Genomic DNA, 18,992 nt, shown 5'->3' with positions numbered 1-18,992 from the left:
AAAAGTTTCGTGAAGAAAAAACGTCGGGGGTTTGGGGTGTAATGGTTAGATTTAGGGCTGGGGCATAGAAAGGGTTAAAAATGACTGAAAATCAATGGAAGTCAATGTGAGTCAACACATGTGCCTCTCTACGATGGCAGAACGTGTGTGTATGTGTGTGTGTGAGGCAACCTCAGAATTAAGGACTCCATCTTTGCACACAAACCAAATACAGCGAATTAAAGCATCATTAACTGTAAGGATGTTGTGCGTAGGAGTAACTGTATCAGTCCTGTACGTCAAAGCGTTAACTTTTATAAAACATAAAGCAATCATCACAGCTTGTTTTTTAGCGCCTTCCATGTTGGTGAGCACTACAGAGAATAGAATAAATTGAAGGGTTTTTGTGTCTGAGGTAACCTGTGGGACATCGTTAGAAGGGAGCTGTGCCGATTAGTAAAGGACCCAAGAGTCCGGGGGAGGGGGGGGCTGCTCCTGTCTAATCCCTCCCCAGCTTATTTCTCTACTCATTTGACATATTTTTTTTCCTAAAGAGATTTCTTTCTGCTCCTCGCTGTCTTTGTCTTCTGGCAGCAAGGAGACTCGATGGGGTCAGTACTGACTGAATCTGTAGCTCAGCCTTAGGGCAATTTGCTGCCATGCTTATGGGTGGCAGGAGCTCCACGATTAATCTTCTGTAGCTTTCAGCCGTGCCGTTGACACAAAGAAAAGTTGTTCAAATAAAAGGAAAACTATAATGAATAAAAGAGTGAGCATGAGTCAAAACTGCTTCTCTGTGGATTAGATATGGGTTGCAGCTGAATCGTGAACATAATATTTAAAATCAACCAAAATTAGGACTAATGAAAGTTAAATCAGAGCTCCACTACAAGTATCCAGCTAACGCGTTGGGCAGCCAAAGGGAAGAGAGAAAGAGACACAGAATCACTTTATTCGAAATGAGACTTGCCCTTACTGCGAGTTGTCTTTTACAAGATTAATTAACAGATCCCTTGGATGTACTCTCCTTTAAGAGAGCATGTGTGTGTCTGCTTCAGTAAGAGTATTTCATCAAAGCCTGCCAAATGTCAGGAGTTCACCCAATTAGTTAAAGAGTCCAGGCCCACACACCTGTCTACCTGAGCACACAATGGCCTGCGGCTGCTCGCATGCATTTATACATTAATTAACCAGATTCGGCCATGAATTAGTCAGAGATATAACTTAACTACTAGCCACTCAAAGGATGGATACAAGACCAATAGACATGTCCCACACAGGGCTGAGGATATGAGACTATATGCAGATATTTAGGAGTCTGTCAAGAACGTTTAATAAACGCCTTTTCCAAACAAGATGTCATCGCTTAGAGCAAGCCTGAATCAGAAGAACAGAAGTTTAACATTAAAACAAACACTAAATGAAAAAATATTTACAACAGGAATGCTCTTAATCTATTAGGTTTTGGGTTCGCTACTTTGGAAGTATTTCTTTGAATAGTAACTGTATGTGATAATATATAACCAGCATAGATGTAAGGAGTTTGTAATGTTTCAAGAAATGCTGAAACTAATCGTAACAAGGCAAGTAAGAGCATCCACTGATTCTCTTTTCATGCAATCCAACAAGAGTGAACATCTTGTAGATGGATGTGAAACATGCCACTGTGCAAACGCCCTCAGCTGAATTTTTTCTCATCTTTTTCGGGCTGCAACTTAAGATTATTTAGCAACTCGATCATCTGTTAAGTATTTTTTTCGATTAATAATCGGATAGCCAAAGATTCCTTAAAGAAGATTTTTTTACGTAAATATAAATCTTTTTCCACTTGAGGAATTCTGAATAGAGCAGAATGCTGACCAAAAATGTCTTTCTTATCTTAAATGCAAAATATTTTCAAATTTTCTTCACAATTTTGGTATAATTCATTCAATTCAATTCAATTCAATTCCATCAGCTAAAAGCATGTTTTAGAGTCTCTATACCCCAGTTAATGATAATTTCAATAATCGATTAATTTGATTCATTGTTTCAGCTCTAAATCTTTAATAGATATCTCGCTTTATATATTTTCTAGTTTCTTTTTTTTTATTCTTCATACTGTGTTGATCTTTTTTTCAGCATTTGGGTAAAGATTTTAATTTTTTCATGTTTTTGTTTTATCAGTTTTCTGAAAAAGAATTACCGTAAGCCATTTTCAATGCATCACAATTTTCTTTTTTTGTCCATTAAAGGCTTTTAAAATCAAGGGATTAACCAGTGTTGTGTGTAAACATAAACAACATAATGGAAGACAAGATTTTTAAGTGAATCTGAACGCACTGAGCAGAGGTGGCATTAAAACTTGTCCTGAATGATCCGATTAAAGCAGAGTTTCGCTTGGTTAAAGCATATGCAGCACTATTTAAAAGGCCAGTAAGGGTACCCTTCCTTCCCTGTGATGTGTTTTTCTGTTTGCATAAAAAGTCAGAAACCACCGCATGGTTTATCCACTGCTGCACTGCTTGTCAGCTTTCATAATTATCTAAGCACACCTTACCAAATAAGCTGCCATGCAGGCTCCAGGACTGGAATAAAAAATGGCTGAAGGAGAAGCCCAAATGCAAAGAAAACTTAAAATGACCCACAGAAAGCATCAAAAACTGCTGCTCAGTGCATCTTTCTCTCTGGAACTGAAGCATAACGAATTTAGGGGCAAATTACTTTATTCAATTATGCCATTTCATATTGCACTGAGTGATTTTCTGATCCACCCCTTTTCTTGTTTTCTGGTTCTACTAATTTATTCATTTTTTTCCTCCTTGAATTTAAGCAAATTCTCAAAAGCAATATAACAAAACCTCTCTAATCTCCTCAGAATTAATTACTTTTTAACTTTTTTGAAAAATGCTGGTAATAATTGAATTTTCTCAAGTACTCTAAATGAACACTCAGAGTGCAGTGGATAAGTCATTGCCATTACTAGGTTGTGTGTTGCCATCACCTCTCTGTCTTTGAGCACAGCTTGGGTCCTGTAAAGCAGGAGAAGACGGACGTCGCTGTCTCTGAGACTGAAGTTACTCTCCAGGATCTGCAGCACGTCGATGCGAGGCCGCACAGGGAGGGAAGCGTCACCACAGAATGGGCGCAGCCAAGCCAGCAGGTCATCTGAAGTCAGAGTGCTGTCACTGATGGAAGAGGGGAAGAGAGACAGCAGTCAGACAGGCCAAGGAAGATAAGGACGGCTTAGACTGGCAGGAGACGTGCCTGGGTTACTCTCAGAAGAGATCAGCAGGTTGGGCTTAAAAAAAAATTACCTTACAGTGATAAAGCTCAAAAACCAATAGGAGCGACATCAAGACTTCTGGAATCATTCGACAAAACAAAAACAAAAAAAAGAATAAAACTTAACAATAATAGAAAAGATTTTTAAGGCTGTGAATTTTTGTGTTTTTACTTGGTACTTTAGAGCATTGCATGTAAAAAAAAAAAAAAAAAGGGGGGGGGGGATCTACATGAAACTCTCCATGATTCAGAGAGATCTGTGGCATGTCTTAGCTATAACGAGGCGTACAGAAAATGATTAAAGATGAACTGATTGTTTGGATAAATTCAGGTTTCTTAGATTATCAACACAATGTGCAGAACCTGAAATACAGTTATGCAAGTGGTGAACAATAAAATCTGAATCAGAATCAGAAATACTTTAATAATCCCAGAGGGAAATTACTTTTTGTTACACGCTCCAGTTACAGTTTTATATAATATATACACACATCCAACTACACAAATGCTCTTTAATTTGTGAAAATTTGAATGTGCAAATCAAGGATGTGCTTCCTGATACAATTTGGATGCTGACAAAAACACAAGTAGTGCAGAAACTAGGACTGAGATACAAGTTTGATTATGGACCCGAACAAAATTCCCTCGACCATAGACATTCTGACTCTCTTTGCTTCTCAGCCATTCCTTTTTTGGATTTACTGATGATGTTTGGGTCACTGCTCTGATGACCTTTTGACATTTGCCAGAAATATGGTGAGCAACAACTCTTTTAAGGCCTACTCAAACTTAGAGTAGCGTATATTCAACATCTCACCATATGTCCTCAGGAGGTTTGAGTCTAACAGTATTAAGATTATTGGACTTTGCCATAGTTTTTTTTTTTTGTCAGGAAGCCATGAGTGGACAAATGTAACCTACCCGCTCTGCACGTTGTTGTGCACAGATGTCACCATCATCTCCAGCACTCTGAGCGGTTGAGGGTAACTGGTCAGGGCATTTTGGTCCCCACTAAAAAAGCAAATAGTATCAAAATATTAAGAGTTAAAACCATGCAGGGTAAAAATGGAGATTTAAAATAATGTCAAGAGAGAAAAACTGCAATGAAATGATTTCTTGTTTGGGACCATTTCTTTTAGAAACGACTAACAGCAAATGGATGTTTAAAGGAAGCACAGTTTTGTAAAAATTAACCATCCCGCAGGCAACATGAACCAAAAAAAAAAAAAATCAATTTGTAGGGCAAAGAAACCTCACAGGCTCCATGAGCTTGTTTAATTTACAAGATCATTTAAAGTTGAAAGAGAATTACAACTTCAAATGAGTTGTAACTTAAATAGATTAAGGAACAAACTAGAAAAGTTGAAAGAGTGGCTGGAACATCATTAGTATAACTCTGTTATTGTGGTTCTGGAATCTGCTGCTTCCCTTTTGTTGCTGATGGGACTGTATTCATGCAAAGGAAATTCCTGCTTGGCATATATATAAATCACAAAATATACAAATGTTCTTCCAACAAGGAGGAAGATGACACAGCATTTTCACTTTTGCTTTTTCCCAGTTAGATTTTTCTCCTTTGAAACTCACACACATAAAAACGCAGAGTGGTTATGACAGATACAAAAGACAGCCATTAGCGTTAGACTCGGCTCTGCCTGCTGCACCAGACCGGAAAGCTTTTTGGGGGAGCCAAAAACCAGACTGGCTCATTCATAACTGCCAAACACTTTAGGAAAGCCCCACAACTAAAGGTAAGAGCATATTTCTGAATGCCATGAACATGAAAAACAAAATATATCACTAATTACATAGAGCAAAGCTTTCTGTGAGCAGACACAAAACCAACAAGCAGATATATGGATGCGTGGATGAAATCTGGAGAACATCGATAAGAGGCTGCATCAATTATGGTAAGATAATGAATCAGAGAAAAAGCACAAAAATGCATAAAAGAGTGCATGTTTATCACGTATAGTGCTTGCACATCTGCATGAATATAAATGAGAGTCTGGGGACGTGCACAATCTGTTGGTGTGTAAATGCAGGTGCCATTAATCTGCAGCATGCATCATTGAGCAGCCATGAAATAGCAGGAAATCAGCCTGGAATATAATCAAGGTGATTGATGCTCATTTATCAAGCCAATCAGATGACCAGATTAAATTTGGCTCCTTCTGTAAATCCAAAGAGGTCATCAAGGCTTAAAGGGCCACAAAAAAGAATCTATACCATCTATAGTATTTTAGGCCATATCCGAAAGCCAAATTTTCCTTATTTCTCTTTTTTTGTTAAGTTCTGTAACGAGGGGGTGACGTTTGGCATGCTGAGTCATACAATAGCCACGTATTTGTCATTTCTTTTAAATCTAGCCGCTCTGCAGGCATGTCAGCACGAATCATCTCTCCGTTTCTTCTGAGTGCTCAGAGCTGAACTCCCACAGGCACCTTCTGTACATTCAGGCTTTTCCTTTGACAGCATTCGTCCCAGCAACCTGCTGAGCTCAGAGTGGACTGACATGTGGAATATTTTCTAATAAATGCTGACAAAGATTGTGTCGTGGGTGGTTTGTTCAGGTGGCCTGATACTAGGCATTCTTTTTATCTGTATTTTGATTTAAGACATGCTTTGAGTCTTTTTACTGTAATCATTAAGAACAGGTATAAAATGAAGCAAAAGGATGATGATGTTATTTGGCAGGCATTTACTGGGAAAAAAAAAAGAATGAAGACCAGAAAACTGCAAGACACTGATTTTCCTCCAGCTCGTAAAAAATAAAAGGATTTTTAGCTGCATTTAGTGAAAAAAGTGAAAGTGCAACCTACTGATCCTGTCAATTTTAATAAAAAATACTATAAAGACTAAAAACGCAGGACTTGTTTTCTTTTTCTGCTAAAAATAAAAAAAATGTCTGCTATAAAAAGAAAAAAGGTTTAACCTTGTAAATTGTAAAATAATTTCTAACTCCATTCTCAAATTTCAGAGTGTAAAATGTGATTTTAAGTGAGATTGTCAGGCTATTAATATTAATTCCTATAGAGTGTCTCTGTTTTTTATTGTAATTCAAACATCAATCTATCAAGTATAAATCGAGGATTTCAATCATAAAGCTTCTAAAAACAATGACAACATGGTGAATTGATAAGTTTGGTAATTCCTCATGTAGGTGTTTTTATCAAAATCTAAAAACGTGTCCTTTTAGATTTATTTAATCTGAAAACCAAACACCGCTATCCTTTTTCTTTGAAACAATATGACATTTCTATAAAATATGACAACAATCATAAAAAGTGACAACAGGTTTAAACAACTTGAAAGCAACTTATATTCAGATCCAACATGTACTTTAAAACCAATACTATTTCCAAGAAAGAAGATTTTCTGAAAGAACATACATTTTTAAAATTACAAATGACAGCTTTTGGATGAGCATTTCCAGCAGAAAGTTCCTATCCCATTTCAAAGAGGCAAAAAGATCTCATTGACAACTCCTCTGGCTGTCTTGGGCATCAATAAATATAATAGTAAGTGCTGCCCTATCAAGCGCAGTTAAACACCTGCAGGGAAACAACTGTATGGATGTGAACACAAACTAAGAAACGGAGGAAAGCGAGTGATCTTACCTGAGCGCTGCCACAACCCTTCTGACAGCCTCTTCAAGCACAGTTTTAACAGACAGGTGCAGGGGTCCAACAGCCACAACAAGAAGCTCTTTAATCTGCTCCAGGGGAAGTCCATCAGTTGCCATTGTGACGGCCAACTCGCAAATTTTTGACCTTTCAGAGCGCGACAAATCATAAAGTTGACTATAGCGTCGTTGTTGTTCCTGAAGTAGACAGATATAAAAAGGACATAAGTGGAAACCAAACCAAAAAAAGAGTCTATTGAAGGTTATAATTTAGGTAAACTGGGCTTGGTTAGCATTAGGGGTAAATTAAAACCTAAATTACATTAAATCAAAGTGAATATGCCATTGTCTTGCACATCTAGTCCTACTCATACTTTCTCCTAACATGTTGATTAGAGATGCCAGAAGAGAACAACTATATTTAACGATCTGCTTTGACACCAAGATTCCTAGATAATAAGTTCACAGGAAACTGTGTAATCAAAATGGGTCTTTATATTACCAAGACAATATTGAAGACTTGAAAATTATATCGTATTATCTTCCTTTCTTTCTGTTAAAGCGAGACAGATGAGAGCTATTTTATACTGTTCACTTGATAACGGTATGTATTCATCAGCATTGATGCAGTTAAAGACTGAGGAGTGCCTGATAGGATAACATTTAATGCAGCAGTTTCACTGCAGTCCCTGATGTTCATGGCAATATAGTCTGAGGCTGAGCGCCTGATGAAAAAATGCAGCCGTTTGGGTAATATGCTAATCATGTGCAATGGACATGATGATGAGTGAATGTGCTATAATATGAAGCTTTCAGTTCATCAGCCTGGGCTCTACCTCCCAGATGAATAAGAGTTATGGAGCAGCAGTTAACTTTTGAGAGTAATGTTTTTTTTTACAGAGAACAGGTTCAATTCAGAGATTTATCTGGATGGTAATATGTAAACTTTCTGAATGAAGTACTACTATTTCAGTACGTCATACTACACATATATATTACAGTATCTGCTAAACTACTTCCCACCAATGGAACATTTTTACATGTGTTGTAAAAACAACCTCCAGTTTTATTTATAATTTTATGTGATGGACCAGCAAAGAGTAGAGGGTGATGGTGATGTACACTCTTTTTTTGTCCTATTAATATACATTTAAATAGTGAGGGGTGCATAAATGCTCAGTACCTCTGGGTAACTGATATCCTCTGGTTTTAAAGTGGCTTTGAGACATTTTAAAGGGACGTGGCAAGTAAGACAGAATAAAGGCAGTTGAAAATTACTCCACTCTACACTTCTCAGATTTTTATTTCTAAAAATCTTTAGATTTATACTCTGGTTTGTTTACACATTCCAGTCATTCGCTACATGTGTTAGTCTATTAAGTCCTGATAAAATACACTGAAGTTTATGAATGTAATGGGACAGATTCTTAAAGAAACTGAAGTGGTATAGGTAGTTTTGCACGGCAGTTCAAATAAAACCCTAATTCCGGGTCAGTGTAACTATGTCCATTTGAAAAATGACTCCCTTATGGCTGAGGAGAACCTCTACAGCTCCAGGTATCCATCTTTATCTCCTCATCTGCCCTTTCCCTCTCCTTAATATGTTTTTTATCATCTAAGGCTCCTCTAAGAATGTAATCGCTTCACCCACTAAAGGAGAGAGGTTATATTAAAGGGAATAACGTGTCAGATAACATGTACTGCACACATGCACCTGTGACTCTGCTTGAACACTTGTAATACTTGTACCTTTGCCTTTATTACAGAGGATTTGTGGTCTTAAACAGATAAATAAAGAGCTAAATATCACTAGCTTACACGGCGCGGTGGTCAAGCCAGTTCTCAATGCAGCCTGGTGGTCGCATAGCAACACCCATCTCACCAAATCATAACGCCCCGTTTCTCATGTAGTGTTTACACATGTGCATGGGCACAGTGAGGTGACAGAGGGGTTAAGCCAGTGTGACTTTACTTAATGAGATACAGCAGGGTGCATGAGCCATGTATACGTCCAAGCGGAGGGGGCTCATTTTAAACAGCAGCCAGTAGATTTACATTAATACACTCTTGACTGGCCCCTGTGTGGCCGGGAAGAGCTTAGCGGAGCAGAACCAGCCAAAAAGGTGACCACATATACAGGATAAACACTCTGGAACACCATTTGGAGGTCAAACTAAAGGTCCTCTCATGGTAGGGAATTCAGAAATGCACCATGGCTATGTGTGCAAGTTTGTCATAGGATGTCAAAGACACTTAAAAGACTGAGTCTGGTCAACATTTCTTTTGCTTTTGTGCAGTGCCAATGTTTATATACCTACACATATGAACTAAAACTGCTATACTACAGAAAAAATAACTAACTCTCTTGTAATTTGGAATATTTTAGAGCAAAGAGTTGTCTCAAACTGGAGGTTTCAATTCAAGCGTGTATTACTCATATTCTGAGATGTTGCCTTGTGTCAGAAGTTTTTTGCCTTTTGTGTTTTGTGTTGCCTTGTGTCAGAAGTTTTTTGCCTTTTGTGTTTAAGGAATCAACTTCCTCTGCACATGTTCAAATCAAAGATTTCTAAGAGTCTAGAGTTGGGATTCATGAAGAGATTGGTTGTTATCTGATGATGATTAACATTTCTTCATAGGTAAAACTGCCAGGAAATGATAATATTATTGTTTTATGGAGATTATTTTTTAAATTAAGACTGTTAAGATCGTTTTCTAACTTGTTTTTTATCAAAACTGTAGGAAACCCATATCAATTTCAGATGGGGGACAGGCCACTTACTTGTAATCTGAAGTTTATATTTCTACGGTAAGAATAACTATAGAGAAGTGAATTTTTTTTACAAGAACTACCAGTCCATCAGGATGAAGGTCTTTCTCAAATATAGCTATGTACAAAGAAATAGAATATTTCAGCACAGCCTTTGCTTTTTAACTAGCATCTTGAATACATCAGACATTTCTTTATGGCATTTCTAGTCACAACAGGCTAGTAGTCTAATAAGACTAGACATGTAGCTTTACACTACAGCTATATGGCCCATTGTGCACACATTCACACATGATGTCAGGCCATCAGCCTGTGCTCTGCTCAGCTGAGTTTTTAATAGGACTAAGATATCAGAAGAGCGGAATAAGAAAAGAGTCCAACTCCAGGCCCCAACATGACTGAAATCCTGAGATTTAACTTTAAGACAGTGTTAAGGAATGAGCAAAAGGTCCAAAAATCAACATAACTGAAAAAATTTAATAAATCTAAAGCAATATGAGAGACAAAACAAAGTCCCAAAGAAGTTCTCAGCTACTGGATTAAAATAACTGCTTTGCCTTCCCTACTATGACTGATTTTGACATGTCCTTCCTCAACAAACACCTTACTCTTCCTTTATATTTTTGATAAAGAACAAATCAACCAAGCATTTACAAATAACTACAAATAAAGGTTTTTGTGTTTAAATCAATTTTGGGAGGAACAAATTGTGAGAAACTTATGATGACCACATCAAAAACATGAATATTGTCATTCGTAAAGAAACATAGAAGTAAAACCATTTAAAGACACCATTTTGCTACAGTATGCAATGTTCCTTTTAACAAGCTTTTATGTTATAACAATACCAATAACCCTACTTAAATGATACATGACTAACATTTAGAAAATTTGTAGGATACAGATTTCTATTTCAAACCTTTTACTGTTTTTTCTAATTAATATATATTGTGGAGACAGTTTTACATAGAGAAATTCTCTTCCTCAAACAATATCACAGCCAGGCTGTGGCAGATGTGGCCTACCTGCTGGCTGTCTCTGAGCGACAGGATAAAGGCATGACTCAGAGTGTCCAGGTGGGCCTGAGATTGCTGCAGGTGTGCTAGAGCCTCTTCAAAAGTAACTCCTGTTGCGCCTGTACCTTCCTGCTCTCCAGTATTATCACTTCCTTTCTTCCGGCTCTTCTCGGCCAGCTGGCGCAGGGCTTTGGAGGCTCGCTTTATCACCTCCAACCTCGCTTGGACGCTCAGCTAGGCAGGGAACAGAGAATACTGAGGGTCAAACAAGGCAGGAAGAGGTGAAACGTGAGAAGGGAAGGAAATGAGGTGGGAAGATTGAGGTCAAATTGAGCAGAGAGGTGGAAGATGGGACTGACAGTTGATATTTATTAATTCCAAGCTTAACATGTTGAAGATACCCAATCGATCTCACTGAAAATAATACCAGGGAGCTGTAGTGTATATGTGTGGGAGAACTACTGTATGTCAGTGAGAGAAGCGTGTGAAAAAACATCATAGAAGTCAGACTGATGTGATTGATTTTATTCAGCGTGAGCAGGTTAACTATTCATGCGGAGAGGAGAGGAGCTTTGGCTGAAGGTTTTACCCTTTTACATGAAAGCAGACAGGCGTCAACAAGCTTTGCACGCGCACACACACAATCAAACCGGCGTGGACGCACCAACATCATCTAGATTCATAGCCGCTGCAACTCGTTCAGCTTAAAAGACATACAAGATATGTTTCACCAAACCGGTCAGTACTTTCCTCCTCCGGCACAGAATAGTGTTCAACTTGGAGCCAAGACGAAACATGCCAAGTCTTACAATTTAGTATTATATCATGTAAGTTTATAACAGAGTGCAGCATTGATTATTTGAAACTTTTTCACTTTTTTTCACACTGAAAAAACTAAATGTAATAAATCTTGATCTGATCAACAAAATATTTCATATGTATTGAAATTAGTTAGATATGACTATAGAGTGGTAGCCATTCAAAATTTCCCCACTTTCCTTGATGGGCCCTTGGCTGGTCCCCTAGAATTCCTTTTAAAACATCGATATTTGTACTAAATCATTCTTTCTGTCATGATCTGTGGACATTAAGATCTAAAGACAAGCGTCATCTCCTGGTCAGACCCTGTAATTCAATTATACGGTGGAGTCGGAGTAAAAAAATATGCAAGCCCAGGAGAAGAAGCTGGTTGGAAGTTGGAGGGGATTTTGCTGTGAGTTGCAGGGAAGTGGGCTGCCATTCGGCTGGTGTTTGACAGAGAAGGGTCATTTTGAATGTCTGCTACTGTATGTAAGCGTATATCTAACATGAAATCAAAAATGTTTATTTCCAATCGATAGCTAGAGAGGTAGGGGGGAGTCAATACGAGGAGTTTCTCTTCATAAAATTCATCCAGTTGGAAGAATGACAAAGTCTAGTTATCCATCCGACCTCAGCCTCATAAGACATTGATCGGGCTTCATTGTGGAGTCCAAAGTAGCACTGAAAGGTCAGCTACTGTCCCGATAGTGAGAGAAAGGCATTTGGATTTTTCCTTGAAGGGCTCAAAAAGAAAGAAAGGAAGAAAGGGAATAGAAATACAGTGTGATTCAAAGAAGTAATCTCCATGTTAAAGACCAGAGGGAAAACTGTGCCTGGTGGGAATTGGGAGTTTAATTGGGTCTGAAGCAGAGAGGGATCAATTAGACCTCAGAGTTGCAGGGAAAGAGTAGGGACATGCAGGAAAAATGGGGGGGAAAGCAAAGGTCTGGAGAGGAGAGCTGGTGGGGTGCCAGGAAGAAAAAAGGACACAGTGGGCTACTATTGATAAGGTGCACTGAGGCACTTTAATTCCACCACAGGACAATTTCTCACAGAGCAGTAATTATGTGTCTGACATTTCCAGGGAAATTTCATAATTTCTTTTATAAATCAGGGCTGGTATGCGTTTGGAGGCCTCGGAGTTTGGATGTGAACAGAATAACTTAGCAAAGGGGTCTCTGACAATTCAAGATGAAGCTGGAGGCACAGCAGAAGATCAGCTTCACAATGAGGAGTAGGGGGGGGGAAACATGACAGGTTGATATAGGGAGTAGAAATCCCAGCAATCCTTCCTCCTGCACTATATGAGTTCTGCCTGGGTGGCTTTCTGGAACCAGCGGCCTCGAATGCCACAGTTACAAATGTGTATGCCCCTGTCCCACCTGTTCCTGTCTGATACTATCACTGAGAAATAAAGCTTGCTCCACGCTTTACTGAGCTGTGCTGCTTTTTCATATTTCCTGTTTGGCAAATATTGATTGGAATGAAAAGGACAGCAAAATTTATTGAAGCTGCTTACATTTTTGGCTGCATCAGGAGAGAAGGTGATACTGTCCAGGAAATGGATGGCATCTGCAGGGAGGAGTCTGTCCAGGTACTTGGCACAGGTGTCATATGCATGCAGGTAGTCCTGATCACTCTGTGGGGGTCTTTTCAGCAGCTGTGGGTCGCCTTTCCAAAACAGTTTCTGCAGCCATACTGCATGCACGGCACTGGGGGAGACCGTTGCTTTGCTGTCTCCAGGAAAAGGCAGTCGATTGGAGAGTTTAGAGATGGATAAAACATTCTGACTGGTTAGGACTGGCTGTAGGGTGGCCAATGGATCAGAGGACTCATCAGTCAGCTTTCTGTAGTTTATACCTGCAGAAAAACAAAGCATAAAAATACATATTAAAAAAACTAAATGAATAAAAAACCTTAAGTTAAAAACTCAATTATATGACAAAATTAGCTATTCAAAATACCGTTTAAAAGACTATTAAACAGATTAAATAATATCTTTTCCCATTTAAAACAATGTCCTTGTCTCTATTGGTCAAACACATAAAATTTCCAAATAATGGATGAATACCAGAACATGTCACAAATGGTATGAAAACTTTTGCCAGAACCAAACCAAACAGATCTATAAAAGGTTAAATACTTTGCAGGTTAAGTGCCATGTTTATACTGATGTAGAAAACAGGCAACTCCTGCAGCGAATAGACTGACTGAGCCCCAGGAACGATTAGCTGACGCTGGCTCAATCATTGCCTTTGTGATTGCTAAGATTCAAAGAAAGAAAAAAGGCTCAAGGGTTTAATAATTTTTGCACTTTACTTTGTACACTTGGAGAGATTGGGGGAATTGATTTTTTTCCCCCCATCATCTAATTTTTGATTCACATTAAACTTAGAGGATAACGATCTTAGGACCTGGTAAAGCTCAGATCATCCATACATTACAAATCCTACTATTTATACAGGGATATACATTTTTTAAAGGTGTTAAGCAGTTTTAAAGCCAACAGTTTTAGGCATGCTTAGAGAAAAACATGTTTTTATTTATCTTTTTTATTTTAGACTCACAAAAATATGCCAATAATATCTAAGGGTTTTTTTCTGTTTTGTTTTTTTTCCAATCCATCTTTATTTTTTTAATAAAAAGCCTGGTAAAACCTGATTCCTAAATCAGAGGAGTTTTATTTTTTAGCCATTCTTTACCTAAACCATGTTTCTGGTCACTTGACACTTAATACCTCTAAGAATTGTCACGTAGGTGGAGGTACTCACACAGACTGTCACTGAAGCATAATTGGCTCTACCTTGCTTTCTGCTAAACCTTTCTCCTATTAATTTCTGAACATTCGTTGTGAATGGGCTGTTACATCTGTCAAACATTTATTTCTTTTTATGTAACACCTCATTATATGCTAATTCTGTTACTGGGCCTTTTTAAATAAGGGAATGAAGCGGTTTAATTACTTTGCACCTCTTAGATATATCGATCTGTTAAAATCCAACTTTCCTTGGATGTAAGTTTACATTACCTGAACATATGATATTAATTAGTGTCTTTTTACTATGCTTTAGAGTTGTAATAAGGAGCAAAAAAACCAAACAGATCAGTTCAGAATCACTGTATTATAACTGAATTTGTTTTAGAGATAAAGTAGTTTTGACATTTCTCTGCCCAGTATGTGCAAGTTTATTTGATGGTAATTTGTAAGCTGTGAACAGCCAATAATAACCTGCTGAGAGAAACACTTACATGAGGAAGATGTTTAATAATCGTACAGCACAAATACACAAATGCTTAGGGGAAGGTAAAAAGCTGAAGTGGACGACTAAGATTGTTGCGTGTCAAATCATTGTTGACTTGCCATATAGACGTGTCTTTGTGTCTCATTTCCACCAATGCAGCATTGCTTAAGCTTTTGTTTGTGTGCACAGGAACAAAGTAGTGATGTTTTTTAGGTCTCTAGTGCAATAAGACAGACACATTACGGTGATAACACCACTGACTGTCTGGAAGGTAAATATTTGATGCTCTCCTGTCTGTGGGGAGTGCTTCGTCGCATGGCTCGAAATCCACAAAAAATAAAACCTCACACACAGAGAAGACCAAACATGGTGAAACAAACCTCAGACGGAGCACTTAAACCAGAGATAGAAGTCACATGCACTTAAACATGTCCTCTTATTCTCACTGTCTAGTCGCATTTCTCTGCTTTTGTTTCAGGCCCCTACGGGTCCTTCAACCTTCATCCTTATAGCTCACTCAGACAGTCACCTGGTGTCTCATACCAATGAGTGAGTACGGACATCACTAATGAGAAGTTGAAATACAGTCTTCTAGAGGAAAGCGCAAATGGATTTATTTTCCTGATTTAACACCAAGTTGTGTTCAGTAGATCTGGCTGCTGATCTGAGGGTGAATTTGGAGAATCCGGTATAGGTCCTCTAACTTCATAATCCCAAACAAAACAGTCCAACAGAATGACACTTAAGAAAAGCCTTACCTTGACCCTGAACATACTTATTGTGGCTGAAAACACATAACTTTACATACCAAAAATACAACTTTGGTCAAACTTTTTGAATGTCCAGATTTTTTTTTTATTTCGGTCCCTTCATCCAATCAGAAATGCTATAACTGAAGCCCCTGTAACACCTTGACGATTTAGCCAGAGTATGCCTGACTTCCCAGGATCTCCTGAAACACTGGCATATGCTAAATTTTCTATGTATTTTTTCAATTTTGGGCTTATACATACATTATTTATAATGAGTCCAGAACTTATGTCCAACGACAGCTTAACTTATACATAACCCATGAAATGTCATACGCCAGTGTCCTGAGGGGGGCAGCAATGTGCACGGAGGCACCCGTCCTACATAAAAAGATTTAGTTGATAACGGTATTAACCTAGCTGTTGTTTAGTGCCCACCAAAAAAATAAAAAAAAGAAGGAAAGAAAGAAGTTTTGCAGTCGCAGCAGATTCAGCTTCATGTCTAATAGGAAATTTGTTGGTCATGGCCGTGGGCGTGAACGCAGGGAGGATCCATCACACCCACCTTCACGCTCACCCTATGATGGGAATGAGGTCTGGAGGAGTACTGACAGTTTCCTCCTTCAAACCCCATTTTATTCCAAAACGCTACCAATGCGTTATTATACAGAAGCTGTAAGTTAGAAACACATTCAGCGGTCGTCTGAAACACCCCTGATGTGTTGGAGATAAGTTCTTCATAAGTTATGCATAGGTTATGCACCAATTACCCATAGGTTTTCGATAAGCTAGATGCCCTGACTTATGAGTAACTGACACTTAACGTATGTTAATGATCAGATAATCTACCTGAAACTTGTGACCCACGTGTGAGCATGCGCTGGCATACGTCAATTTCTGGTCAATTTATAACATGCTCAAAATTTCTCGACGTACATGGACATATATCGACTAGCACCAGTGTGCCCATAACTCGTAAAAAAACCTACCCATAAGTTATCCAACGTACGCCATCTTTTCTGCCAGATGTTTCGTACATTAGGCATATGCTGGTCTAAATCGTCAAAGTGTGACAGGGGCTTGACTCAAGTTTGTGGACTACCCTCGTTTCACACCCTCCTAAATCAAAAAACATTTGCGTTCGACTTTTAGCTTCCTTTGCTGAAGCCTAAAGTGTTGCTTCAGCATTCCTACATAAACGTTCTTTCCATAAGATACCTTCTACTTTGTGAAGACCTCCAGCCCATTGTGTTGCAAAAAAACTTGATGCTGCTAACCTTTAGTTCAAAGTCTGAAAAAGTGTCAGTGTGCTGCCAGGCAAAAGTCTAGCATTTTAATGGTGGTTTTGTACTTTTATTAGCTTCTTCCTTTCTAAGGGGCCTTTTAGACCATGTTACCATTTAATATAATTCTACCATTGTATCTTTACAAGGTTTTCTATATTAATTCTGAGGTTAATTCAGATTTTTTTCTTTATAAAGCCCATTAATCTCCTGGACATAAAGCCTTGTCTCCTTTCAGAGCAGTATGATGGCCGGTCCTTCCCATGGCATTTATACTTTGAGTCATTTTATTCTAAATAGATGAAGGATGAACCATTAGGCATCTTCAAATGGTTTCTAACAATAATAGAATGAAATTAATCTAATATCCTGGTTGATGTTGTTTGTGTTTTGCCATAATGTCACTGTAGTGAGCAGTGTGTTTGACATACCTAAAAATACTCAGTAAGGTGTTCTTCCATTTTGGATAAATTTTGTACAATTAGAAGTTTACAATACAAAGATATGTGATCTTCAGCCAATCAATCACAAATTGTTAAAATATCAATTATCTTTAAAACGCTCCATCTAGGCACTTTTTTTTTTTTTTTTATCCTGACGGACGAAAAGCAGGATAAGTTTGGTTTGAGTTGAGGTTTTTTATTCTTATGTATGGTTTCAACTTTAAATTGCTGGTGTGGATGATAGGAAATCCACCAAAAAATTAAAATGCAAAATGAAACTAGCTCTTTTTTTAACGTTTTTAAATTCAAAATTGTATAATTATTCCACACTAGCAAAATGCAAGTTTAATTTTCTCATTTAAGGCCTCAAATCTCTGCTACTTTATCTCTGCATGCGACTTATACATGAGTCGTTTTGAGTGAGCATGTGCCAAAGTTTGATCAAGTTAGCAGTTTGTTGCCTTAAGGACATCACAACCATCTGTGTGGAAACTTCCCCCACATGGAATATGACATTCTCTGTTTTAAAGTTGTTTGAGGAAACTGGAAAGAGACGCAGAGCAGAGCATGTAAGCCTCTGGGTGTTAACGCCATAAAGTCAGCAGAGGTTCAAGTAGCCTGCATGAATTTGGATGTTCTAGATTTTTTCTAGGCGTATTTGTGTGTGTGGTAATATGCATCTGCTGGAGTTCTTGCTGCAGCATCTGCAAAACAGATTGATTACCAAATCCCTCCCCTAAACAGTGTGTATCAAATTGCAGCTTACCTCCTGGATCAAGGTACAGCTCTCACTAGCAACTGTGCGTGAGCTACTAAGCTCTGCAAAACTTTGAAGATTGGGGCTTTAAAATGCTGCATACTGTGGTTACGGTTTTGCAACTATTTATGGGCTACAAAAAAGTTTTAGACCTTGGAGAGAAAGTTCAACTTCTGTAGATGCAGCCATCTACCTGCCCTGTCATTCCTTGGCCCTTTGAACTGTTGGTTATTTCTTTTTTAAATTAAAAGATCCTTCAGACCCTCCTGAGGTTCTATGGTTCTAAATTTTTGATGAAGACAGGAGATTAGGAGCTGATGTTATGGTGAAAAAGTCCAACATGAACCTTTTCTGACAGGAACAGCTGCCAAAGTTTATTTAACCGATTCCCTGATGCTAAAGATGTTTAAGAGAAAAACACTGACATTCAGATGGATGCAGCTTGTCTCCCAACAGTATTGCAGTAGTTTTGAATTAGGTTTGTGAATCATAATGTAGATTGGTCACATTCATTCAGAAATTTAAGAAAATAAATATCTGCAAGTTGTAATTTAAATAGTTAATAAAAATTCACAATATTTATTGTTAATTACTGTTTTATTGTCATGACCAAAATTTTTACCAACTGTTCTCTGCAATTTATTTACAATATTGGTACAGTAGCAGCCATTCAAACAGGTCTTTCCCAGTCAAACGCCAGCCGAATGGTAGCCCACTTCCCTGCAGCTCCCAGAAAAATCCCCTCCAACTTCCAGCCACTGGAGTGACCCCCTCCTTCAGCTGGGTGTATGTATTTTTTTTACTCTGACTCCACCCTTTCACTGAATTACAGGGTCTGACCAGGAAAAGGCGCTTCTCTTTAGATCTTAATGTCCACAAATCATGACGGAAAAAATATTCTTGTGTTTAAAAAGGAATTGTAGGGGACCAGTCAAGGACCGGCCAAGGGTCCATCAAGGAAAGAGGGGACATTTTGAATGGCTATTACTGTAAAACAAATGTAAATGATTCATTTAAACATCTGCTTTATCAGTTTCAGCATTTTTTTTTAAATTAAACTCAATTT

General features: G+C 38.2%; 1 protein-coding gene across 1 annotated transcript in view; it reads right to left on the bottom strand.

Annotated features, from left to right (window-relative positions):
• Nucleotides 1-18,992, bottom strand: part of nbas (neuroblastoma amplified sequence) — a 230,152-nt gene that overhangs the window by 69,909 nt on the left and 141,251 nt on the right. The window contains exons 45-49 of the mRNA XM_015392244.1: nt 12,972-13,312; nt 10,661-10,885; nt 6,864-7,066; nt 4,165-4,254; nt 2,963-3,146 (exon numbers count right to left, since the gene is read on the bottom strand). Of these exons, the coding sequence (XP_015247730.1) occupies nt 2,963-3,146; nt 4,165-4,254; nt 6,864-7,066; nt 10,661-10,885; nt 12,972-13,312 (1,043 nt within the window). The remainder of the gene's footprint in view (nt 1-2,962; nt 3,147-4,164; nt 4,255-6,863; nt 7,067-10,660; nt 10,886-12,971; nt 13,313-18,992) is intronic.

The sequence above is a fragment of the Cyprinodon variegatus genome, unplaced genomic scaffold (genome assembly GCF_000732505.1).
Source record: "Cyprinodon variegatus isolate N-32 unplaced genomic scaffold, C_variegatus-1.0 Scaffold581, whole genome shotgun sequence".
NCBI classification, from domain to species: Eukaryota; Metazoa; Chordata; class Actinopteri; order Cyprinodontiformes; family Cyprinodontidae; genus Cyprinodon; species Cyprinodon variegatus.
This window is presented reverse-complemented; position numbering and strand designations above follow the sequence as displayed.